Source organism: Melanotaenia boesemani, chromosome 3 (assembly GCF_017639745.1).
Source record: "Melanotaenia boesemani isolate fMelBoe1 chromosome 3, fMelBoe1.pri, whole genome shotgun sequence".
Lineage (NCBI taxonomy): Eukaryota > Metazoa > Chordata > Actinopteri > Atheriniformes > Melanotaeniidae > Melanotaenia > Melanotaenia boesemani.
In genome coordinates this window covers 30,834,370-30,845,826 of record NC_055684.1, presented here as the reverse complement: position 1 = coordinate 30,845,826, position 11,457 = coordinate 30,834,370, and the positions used below count along the sequence as shown (strand labels likewise).

General features: G+C 38.4%; 1 protein-coding gene across 2 annotated transcripts; it reads right to left on the bottom strand.

Moving 5' to 3' along the window:
* Positions 1–298: 298 nt before the first annotated feature.
* pfkmb (phosphofructokinase, muscle b) lies at positions 299–10,972 on the bottom strand. 2 transcript variants are annotated; one of them, XM_041981623.1, is made up of 24 exons: positions 10,855–10,972; positions 9,571–9,642; positions 8,024–8,140; positions 5,401–5,474; positions 4,884–4,961; positions 4,416–4,605; positions 4,136–4,301; positions 4,003–4,047; positions 3,584–3,692; positions 3,412–3,507; positions 3,233–3,325; positions 3,029–3,154; positions 2,794–2,858; positions 2,640–2,703; positions 2,396–2,542; positions 2,213–2,283; positions 2,001–2,088; positions 1,744–1,896; positions 1,476–1,640; positions 1,298–1,359; positions 1,092–1,203; positions 906–1,005; positions 696–801; positions 299–598 (listed from the first exon to the last, which is right to left on the bottom strand). In XM_041981623.1, the coding sequence occupies exons 1-24, from the start codon at positions 10,955–10,957 to the stop codon at positions 457–459; spliced, it is 2,544 nt and encodes an 847-aa protein (XP_041837557.1). In that variant the 5' UTR covers positions 10,958–10,972; the 3' UTR covers positions 299–456. The 2 variants fall into 2 exon arrangements, with proteins under 2 accessions (XP_041837557.1, XP_041837558.1); XM_041981624.1 differs by lacking the exon at positions 10,855–10,972 and adding an exon at positions 10,505–10,527 and having other exon boundaries at positions 300–598.
* Positions 10,973–11,457: the final 485 nt, after the last annotated feature.

Here is an 11,457-nt window from a genome sequence, read left to right as displayed (position 1 = left end):
TAAGAGCTTCACAAGCCTGCACTCGGGATGTTTCTTGGGCTGGTCCAGGAGGTCGGCCCTGTACTGGCAGGCGTGGCATGTTTTGTTGTTTTGTGCACAATATACACTCGTTCATCCACACATACATTACTAATTTGTTTGTATTTTATGTTTTTGTTAATAAATCATATTTTGCCACAACAGTAGCTGCCTCATGCCTGCCTCCATCTTTTTTTGCATCTGTTTAACCAGACTGTAACATTTTATATCAAGAAAAGTACCCTTGAGTCTTCTGTACAGTGATATTTTCATTAAGAATGACCACTTAAGTGATTTGTGAGGTTTATTGTAACACTGTTCTTTTTTCATTATAAGTTTCTTTATTAATATTGTATTCTCCTTTAAACATAGTTTTAAAAAGTGCTTTTATTGAAGACAAGAAGCTCATGTCCGGTCCTGAGTAATGACATAGAAAGGCTACTGAGTAACCAAGCCTTTCTTCTTGATGACATGTTCCATCGTAGCCTTCTCAGAGGTGTCCAGGTTGATCTTGTACTTAGCCAGGATTTTCAAGATGGGCCTCAGCCTGAGCCACCACTGGGTCTTTGGAATACGATGTCTGCAGATGAAAACACTCATCAATGACAAGAGCAAAGTAAAAATAACAAGATAAAATGTCCAGAAAATACATTGAGAGGGTACAAATGAATCCTCACTCAACGTCAGTCTCTTCTTTGAGTTCAGCCAGAGGCTGAAAAACCAATGCTCTTTTCCTCATTCCCAGCACACAGGCTGAATCTTGAGAATTGGCAAAGATGCGACCTAAAGGTTTGAATTTAGAAAGTAATCATTAGCCAAGGGGCCTAATGAGAAAGCAGCAAATTTTATTAAAACAGATTATGTTTTGAATAATATTACATCCTCACCATGTCTATAGCATTCCTTCAGCTTGTCAGTTATCCAAAGGACAGACTTCATCCCCATCTTTGTGCCAAAGTTCCTGTCAAAAGGAGTGGGTGTTCCACCCTAACTCAAAGAAAGGTATATTAACATAATAAAGTGGTTGGCAATGAATACTGGGAAAAACAGAAGATGCAGACTAAGTAGCACACCTGCTGCATATGACCAAGTACATTCTTCCTGCAGTCAAACACACCCTTGCCCTCCTCTGAGTACAGGTTGAAGATGAAGTCAGTGGTGTAGTTTGAATTACATTTCTCATTTCTAAAGCAAAAGCAGAGTAACATAAGAGACATGAGCCAAAATAAACTATAAACCACTGTGGAAATTTAAAAGTATCATGCCAATTCCCTTAAACCTCAGAATCAGTCCTCTCTTCACTGTGGTCTTCATCTTCTCCAGAAGATGTTCTACATTCAGCTAAAAACAAATCAGCTATCAGACCATCGAGTTCAAAAATATGAATTCATCCCTTATTTATGAATGTCATTGTTTTATTTCCTCTCTTTTGTTGATTTGTAAGGAGGCAGACAGACCTCAAGATCATGAATGTTGAAGGGCTCTTCATAAATGTAGGCAGCATCAGCTCCAGATGCTAACCCAGCCATGGTTGCCAGGTAGCCACAGTATCCTCCCATAGTCTCAATGATGAACACTCTTCTCTTGGTGCCGGCAGCAGATTGCTTGATCCTGTCACATGTCTGCAAAAAAGTAGGCATGTGACAGAAGAGTGCGGTGGTGAAAAGGACTTCATTGTTTTAAAGATTATGTTACGTTTTTCTTTGTTTTTAAATAGAGCTTCACCATGGTTATGGTGTTGAGGGCAGTGTCAGCACCAATACTGAAGTCAGATCCTGGAACATTGTTTGACACAGTAGCAGGAACAACAACAAGTGGAATACACAGTTCCTCGTACTTTTGTCTAGCTTGCACCATCTCCAGACCTCCCAGGAATGCCTGGTAGGAGGAAAGCAGTAGAATAGTACATTACTATAATTTGAAGGTAGAAGGTGAAGTTCTAGCAATCTAGCAGGATTCAGGGCCAGTGAAATGCTGCCAACCTCAAAGCCTCCGATAATGACAATACCATGGATGTTGAACTTAGTGATGGACAGACTGATCTCTTCCATTAACTCGCGTGGCAGTGTTCTTTAAGGGACAGAAAACACCAATCATAATATATCTGACTAACCACACTAATAATAAATGCAAGTCAATGACCATTTAAAATCAATAAAACATAAATTTTCATCACTGTATTGAGATGGCTCACCTTTTTGTGCCAAGCATTGAGCCTCCCTTTCCAGTCCATCCTGCCACTCCAGACCAACCAATAGGTTCAATCTGTGCAGACAGTGAAGGTTTTATCTTTTGTGTAAGTTCAGCATAAAACCATATAATTGTCTCAAAATTAAGCCCTTTGTTCGAGTATGTCTTTGCAAATATAATATTTTACCATTCCATTAGCCAAGCCGTCAAAGCCATCGTGCACTGCCAACATCTTGTGGCCCTGGAGGAGGCCAATCCTGACAGCTGCACGTACTGCAGCGTTCATTCCTGCACACGGAGCACCCACGTTCAATATGGCAATGTTGATGTTACTCTGGTATAGACAAATTCAAAGGCACAGTTATTAGAGCAAACTTATTTTCCCAAAAGTGATGTTGTGTTTGCAATAAAGGAGTAAAAACGTCCCTTACCTTTGTTTCTGGAGGGTGCACGTGAGCCAGCATTCTATAACTGCTCCAGTTGTTCTCAAAGCTCCTGTTGTCAAAGTAGCAAAAATTGGTGGACACTTGAATCCCAACACAAGGCAAGACTTATACATGAACAAAACAAATGTGTTTGCCTCACTTTCCCCTGAGTTTCACTGCATCATCAAACCTTCCTTCAGCCATGGCTGTTGTGACATCTTTAGTCTGGTATGGGAACAGGTCAAAATAATTTAATTTGGATATAATCTAAATTAAAAAACTACAGTAGGCGCTTATCTAGTGTACAGTAGTTGGTGAAGGTCAGCAGACCTGTCACAGTTAATGTCACATTGACCGAGTAATTCTGTCTTGTGTGTGCGAAGGAATTGACTCACCACTTGCACGCACTCCATGAGAGGCAGCCTGACGGCCATGTTTCCAGACAAGCTGACTACACAGGCTGGGGTTTCAGGTGTGGCCTCCAGAAGAGCCATAACAGCCTCCACACCCATTCTGCTTGCCTGAATTGTCACAATGAGCTCATTTAAAAAGAATGAGATCACCTGACGAATAATTGTAATAATTAATTGAGATCTTACCAGGATTCTGTCAAAAGCGGAGGGGGTACCTCCTCTCTGTACATGACCCAGGACGGTGGTGCGAGTGTCAAAGCCAAGCTTCTTGGACACCAGCTGGACAATACTTTGTTAGCAATCTACCTTAAACAACTTGAGACTGTATCTATGTGCTGGTACACTGTAGTACTGCTATTACTGACCTGTTTGATATGATCACAGGAGATTGGTTTACCGCTGCGATCCATTGCTCCCTCTGCAACAATGATGATATTTAAACGGGAGCCACGTTCTCTTTGCTAAGGGGGACAGAGCAAAGGTTAAAGTTGAAGCTAAACTGATCATGAGTGTGATGATGGAGAACCAAATATTTACATCAGTCAATCTTCTGCACAGATGCTCCTCCCATCCTTCTTCTGGGGGCATCTCTGGGATGAACACCCAGTCAGCGCCACAGGCCAGAGCTGTCACCAAGGCAAGGTAACTGGATAAATGGAAAAATCATTGATCATTCAGACATTCAGATTATTGATGTCTTTGTTGATTTTTGTCATTAAAAAAGGTCATTGGCATATTAATGCAGCATTGTAAACATTTGCTCAAACTGCATCACATGTGTATATAATTTTAGAAGTTGATATGAAGTAATAGTCAAAACAGTCTTTTGGCAAAATAGAAAATAAAATATATAATGTTTTATTTACTTTTGCTGCCACTTTCTCATAACTCCAGACACTATGAATGAAGTTTTATGAGCTGTCAAGCTGATGCTAACACAACACCCTCATACTCACCCACAGTGTCTGCCCATTACTTCCAGGATGAAGGTCCTCTGATGACTGCAAAAAGACACATTTTTGGACAAGTCTTAAAATAAGCTATCTACTGTATCCATTTTTTAAATATATCAGAGGTTTGCAGGTGCACCTCTGCGCTGTGGTAGTGATGGCATCCACTATTTCTATGATGCGATGCAGGGCAGAGTCAGTGCCGATGGTCATGTCAGTTCCACAGAAGTCATTATCGATGGAGCCCACCATGCCAACAATGTTGAGGTGGGAAGAACTCTTGGCCTCATTTGCTGTGATTTTTCCTGAGAAAACATCAAAACATCACAAATATGCTAATGGTAGAAATCACACAATTACATATTCAATATCAAGTTTGCATGTATGATGTGATGGAGTTCCCAGGTCACATATCTCACCAGCTTTAACCAGGTCTGCCAACAGGTCTTTCCACTCTGTTCTGAACTGGTTGGCACCTGTCAGACTGCCATCACCTCCAATAACGCAGAGATTGGTGATACCAAGCTTGACCAAGTTGCATGCAGCCTTGGTGCGGCCCTCCTTGGTGCGGAAGTCCTGACAGCGGGCACTACCAATCACAGTTCCACCCTGAAGGGTCAGGCAAGGAGGAAGGGGTTTCAGTTACAGACAAATATGGCAGGGAGACGAGTGAAGAGAAGAGTTGTGGTCATCTGAAACCCAAGCACTAATGTTGACGGTCCATGAAGTTTTGCTGTCTAATGAACCTTGGCATTTAACTAATCATTTGACCAACAGCACAGCACCACACACACAAAAGTTAGCCTGTAGTTAAAAGTTAAAGACTGCATATAGTAAACATTAAATATACAGACTAAGATGTTTTTGCATTTTGCAGTTGTTCTCACCAGCTGCAGCATCATTGACACACTCTCCCAAGTAGCAAGACGGATATGGTCACCCCCATCCACCAGACCCTGGTAACCCTGTCAGCAAATAAAAACACAACACACAACACAATGTCACCTCCTAGAAAGTAGGTCATCACTGGGAAGTAGCTGTAGCCTTAACAGTACAGGCATGCTGTTACTTTAGCTTAGGCAGCCAGTCCAGCAAGTGGTTTGGTAACAGAATTATTTAATGCAATACTACTAATGACAAACAGTTTAGCAAAAGCTAATTTTAGGATTAATTAATTGTTTATACAATATTTCAAACTAAAATGGCAAACAAAAACTGATGTCTTGTTATTTGGGAGCATTTGTTACTTGTTTTTTAACTTTCGAATGTTTTTAATGTTGGAAAGAGGAATGAAGAATTGTACTTACTTATTTATCTAATTAACTTTGTTGTACTTGCTTTGATATTGCACAAATAGAGAAAAAGTAAAAAAACATAAAAAAACATATTAAAAACAGGATTTACCTCATGGACAAAATACACCTTGGCTCCAGTGTACATCCCCACTCGAACTGTGGCCCTCACCGCTGCATTCATACCTGTAGGAACAGTATGTGTATGTTGATTCATACAAAAATATTGCATACATGTGCTGGGGGTTAGAAGTCTCCTTCAGAGCTTTTACAATGTCCAATGTATATACATGTTACAAAGTTTGTAAAGCTGTTTCTGAACAAATACTGAGACTTGGAACAATGTACTTTTTTACACAGTACATTTTTAGGTGAAAACCAAATACAGCATAACAGGAAAAACACCTCATATTAACTGTCAAATAGCGACGTCAGAGGAAGGAGAATTGCTGAGTCAACCATAAACTCCATTACTGAAGTATTCCAGAGGCAAATGAGGTCCACCAGCTCAAGCTTGTCCATGCAACAAGAAAATTATTCCAAGCATAACAACAAATTTACAACAGAATGGCTTAAAAGAGAAAATAATTGAACTGCTTCAAGGTTTCAATCCAGACTTCAATCTGATGTAAATGGTGTGGTGGGACCATAACAGAGCTGTGTAAAAACAAATTCCCTTAAACCTCAATAAACTGAACGATGCAAAAAGGAGAGGGCCAAAATCCCTCTATGAGAATGTAAGAGACCGCTAACATCATACAGGGAACAGTTTCAACTTAATTTTGCTAAAGGTGGTTCTACAAGTTAGAGTACACTTAACTTTTTCACACACTGCTTCTGTTTCATTTATTTATTTTTTTAAATAGACGAAGACACAATGAAAATATGTTGTTCATCTGAAGTTGTACCAAATTTATAACCTGGTAGGGAGGGTATAGTTCTTAATTTGCCTTGTTTGTTCAATCATTTATTTATTTCACACTGTATGGAAAAAACATAATACAATGTCACTTTAAGTAATTATTTACTCTTTTTCATCCAACCCATGCATCCTTTACTTATATTTGGGATTATACAATTAACTGAGACCAGAGATGGTTTGTCTTTGTCCCTGGTTCTGTTACAACAAGTACTTTTGAAACTTCAACTCCTTTTTAATCTCATCAAAACGCCACAAGACAAGATCTAATATACATCTCCATTTCACTATGGGAGGAGCTGGCTTTTAAGGCTCATTTGTAAATCATAGAATTGAAAGATGGCCCAGTTTCTTGTCTTATTAATACAAACTCCTTGGGTAAATTCAATGTGTGATTTAAAGGACGACAGGGGAGTTACACCTTGTTAACAAAATAACCAGAATGCATTCTCTCTTTAATCTGCCATCCGAGTGTGTTTTAGCAGTAATTGCACTCGCAGTCCACAAACAACAAATCCTCCTCTGGTAGGTTATTTTAAGTTACAGTCTGGTCTGTAGTACGTTTCTATGAAAGTCAGCATGACAACTTGAATGGGTTAATTTTATAGTGATTCCAAGCTGCCAATTTGTGTGTTGATAAGCTGCATGAATGTTGCAAGTCATCTGAACTCATGAATAATTTTAGACAACCTTTATATAGATCGTACATTAACTTGTTTCTGCAACTAAGATATGCCAGATGGGAGCAATAAAAACCCACGGGGCAGGTAATAACACAACATGATGGTCCCTTTCCACTTCACTTCCATTTATGTCTTGGCAAACAGTCACTGACTGTAGCAGACCCTTTTTTATTGAAACATTTTGCCTGTTCTCCCAAAGGGTGAAGGGGGTGTCACTTAAAGGACAAGATGTGGCTAGATTAACTTTAAGGGCGCCAAGAGCATCTCCACTTACAGTGCAAAGGAGAAGCGGATAAGAAGGAAGAGTATAACTACACTCTTGATCTACCTTACCAATTTTCACATATGACAGAAAGGTCATGCCTCTAAAATTAGCCTTTTTAACTGTTACAGTCATAGAGAAAAACTAGGGAAAGAAGGAGGAGATCTTTTGGATGAAAGTAGACCAAAGTTGTTATAAAAAAAGAAATGTAAGGAATTTTTAAATTTACATTTGTACTTCTGCAGGTTAGGAAATACTGTTGATGGATAGCTTTACCTCTCATATGCTCACACTACAGGGGTGTGGGGTCACTGACACACCTTACAAAGGTCACATTGGACATGTTCCTCATCAAGTTAAAGGTCAGGGGACCGTCTGCCTCACTCTGTGCTTCAAGTAACTTACATTGCCCTTTTACATAAATATCTTTGCTCTACGAAAGCCAAGATAACTGTTCTGGCAAAGATAATCACAAAAGTCAATCAGCCATAAATCATAAATAATAATATTTAAAATGGAAAGATGGGATCATGCTTAATTGTGGCTATTAAGGCAAGGGTTGCATTTTTGATTTTCACATAGTGAGTGGGGATTTATTCAGAAAAACTCAGACTTTATGATAATAGAGACACAGTGTTCAGATCTTTAGGTTGAATACAGTCATATGCATACGATCGGAGCTTGTCTGGTAATACCAATTACATCAAGAGTTTGATTCTGGACTGGCTGACTTCTCGTTCCCTTTGCATCTTAAATGCACCTTTATTTGAAGGTAACGCTGCTGTTCTGTCACCAAGAACTGACTTATGAAACAACACATCCTCCAACTCCCCTTCTTTGGCCCTATAATCCCTAGAAATCCTCCACTTACCCTGTGCATCACCTCCAGAGGTCAGGACGGCAATTGCGCGACCCTCACCCATCTTGGTGGGGTCAGTGGGAGCCTGTTGTGCCATGGTCCTGGAGCTGGAGCTGGAGCTGGAGCTGGCTAAGAGAAAGATGCCTTAAGTGCAAAAATTACTGCCACTCTGCTGTACTGTGTGGAGCAGAAGGTGCCTCTAACCCAGCCTGCCTGTTATGGAAAGTAATAACAGTTGCAAAAGTACCCAGCTTAACTTGGCAGACATGGGGTCACACATAGTTGTGCTGACACATTTAGACACACACACAAACACACACACACACACAGACACGCACAGATGCACATCGTATTAAAAGTGTTTTTAATAGGTACTGTGTACACCCCTCACATCCCACTCCACCTCTTCTTTTTTTTTTTAACCAAAACAATAATATTTTTCATATTTAATTATTCTAAAACATTTAATCACTGGATTGTTATCATGTTTGTTTCATACCTGTCAAAAAAAAAAAAAAAAAAAAGAATAAATAAAAATAAAAATCTTCACATTAAATAGTAAAACGCCTGAAAAAGACTTTTTCAACAATCTCAGGATTGGAAAGAAATCCAAGACAATTTTAGTCAAATAATAATGAGTTTTTTCATTTCAGTACATCAGTGTTTTCATTTTTATCTTTCATTGGTCCTTGTCCATAACAAATCTTAAGCAATCATTTGAAAATCCACAAAACAGAAATATGAATTAAGTACTTTCCCATAGACTGGTCTGAAAATACAAAGTAAAAACTCAGTTAGTACGTGTCACCAGAGGGAGGCAGTATCAGCTACAATTTCCAGTTCAACTGTAAAAACAGTTGACAGTGTTTTCTTCTAACTTGAATATCCTTGTAAGACTTCAGAAGCAAAAGTTCAGCTTCTTAACAGCAATCAGGTAAATAGGTTAACATGAGTTTTATATGGTCTGTCCTGGATGACCTAAAACTGGAACTGACTAGATTTATTCATGTTTAATATTGCAAAATACTGAGTCATATTAACACTGACATGTTACTGACAAGGGAATGATTTAATGGGCTGAAAACATCTTTGAAATAGTTATTTCTTTTACACAGATCTGCAAAGTTATTATAAATGTGTTTTGTATGTAAGAATTTGTACCAGTAGAGATGACATGAAAAAAAATAACTAGGATTCTTTAAAACAGTTATGTTATTTTTCTGTGATCCACATTCCAGTGTTTCCCTGGTAAAGCTGAAATAAATTACAAAAACTTGTCTACTGGCAATTTGCAAATCCAGTAATTATTTTTAAATCATTGATATTGGTTCAGAATATCAAAATTCACACATCCTCACCATTTGGAGCCATGTAGTTCTTCAAGAATGAGCTTGAATACAAATGTGATATCAGAGCTTTTTAATAATTCAGCAGAAATCTCACTAATTATCTGATGGACCTCAAAGCACGTTGGGTAAAGATCTTGATTGAAAATGGCTGATTTCCATTCAGGGACCCTAAATGCAAATGTCCATTATTTTAATTTTAGTCTGGCTTACCAGCATCTTTTCCTGAATCAAAACCTGAAGACGTCTCACTTTCACGTTCAGCTGCAGAAGGGCCATCACCACCTGAGGAGGGAAAATGATGTTATTTTAACCAAGGAGTGCAGCACTGTCATTAACTCACTTTGAAATGTAAGGTTTTATATCACTCACTTGATAAACCCTCTCTACAAATGACAAGTTGCTCATGCAATACTCCTTTTTCTCCTATCCATTTAGTCATTTAAAACCTTTGTCATCACTCTATAAACCCTCTATCTGTACATTGCAGACATGTTTACTCCCGCTGGCCTTATCTTGCGTTTTGCGACAAGTTACAGTTCATAGACTGCTTCCTTAAGAGCAAATGGGGTGGGGAAAACAAATGGAAACACCTGTGTTTTGCTTTGTCTTATTAGGAAAAAAACGTCTTCCCTGTGTGATATATTCAATTTGAATGTTTTTGCACCAGCTGGATTTTCTAAATGGAGGCTCCTCAACAAGAAGCCTATAATTCACACATGAACTGTGCTGTTTTTAATAGTTTTATGAAGAAAGATATAATCCATGTCACCCCCAAGATACAAACAGGTTGTTTCTGACCAGCTACTCTTCTACGAGACGTATTATGTCATAGCCCACTTAACGTCTGGCCTGCTGATTCTTGAGAGAAATTAGATTCAGCCCAGTGCTACAGCTGTATTTATACATTTGTGTGTGTGTATGTATACTCTGACAAAATAGTATTTTTTCTACCAAGCTGTACCAGCAATGCACAGTTACTTTCTTTTTAATAGGGAATGTTAAATAAACATATCACTGTATATTATACAGTATGAACATTTAAGCAATTTTAACTCAACATTTAACACACAAAGTCAGAGATATCAGATCTGATGTTTGATCATACATGTTTAAATAAGAATAAAAAAAGAAAATAAGTACCCACAGTGGGAGCCTGAGTCTCATATGCTGCAGGCAGTTCACCAAGGCTTACTGTAAATAGAAACAAGTGGCTATCTTTAAAACTCACAGTAACCCCTCCCCTTTTTCACCACTATTGCTGCGAAACTGCACAGTCATCCCCAAATGAACATGACAAGAGGAATAGTTAGACTTGTGTATTTACTATGTGATAAATAATTTCCCAAAAAATGAATTATCAGAAATATAGGAGGGAAAATACTCAAATCAACGCATTGACCAGTGTTCTATTCTAAATCTTACACAGATGAAACAGAGACATAATAGTTCTACCACGAACATACAAAGGAACACATATAAAAAGCAGGTGCATACCTTGACCTTTCTTTTTGAGCCAGAGCAACAGACCAACAAACAGTGCAACAAAGAAAAGCCTGAAAGGACTGAAAGGACAACCAGGTACCACATCCTCACACATCTCTCGTCTTGGAGGACCATTGTGGATCTGATCTGTATTAATAACTTTGACATCACTTCTTCATTGTGGAGTAATGACCTCTATCGTTAAAGCATGCTGGGTAAGCTAATACAGCCTGCCAGAGTAAGGAAGGAGGCAAGATAGTTTTAAAAGGAGCAAAACACAAAATAAACTAATGTGGGACTATGTACCTTGAAATGCCTTTATATTTACCACATATTGGTTGTTTAATTTCATGAAAGCTGTCAATAAATAAACTAAAAGCCAGAGGAGAGCACAGAAATGGCAAAGAGGGTAATACTAATAAATCTTTTTCTTTTTCTTGTGTAACTATGTATGTAGTTATTTCATGTTGTGAGCTGTGATTTTATAGTTCATATGTACATACATACATGACATATAAAATCTTGTTAAGTTTTTATGCTGTTTATTGATTTTCACATTCTGTTATATTTCAGAATAATTTTAATCCTCTGATGCACGAATTAATAAAAAACAGC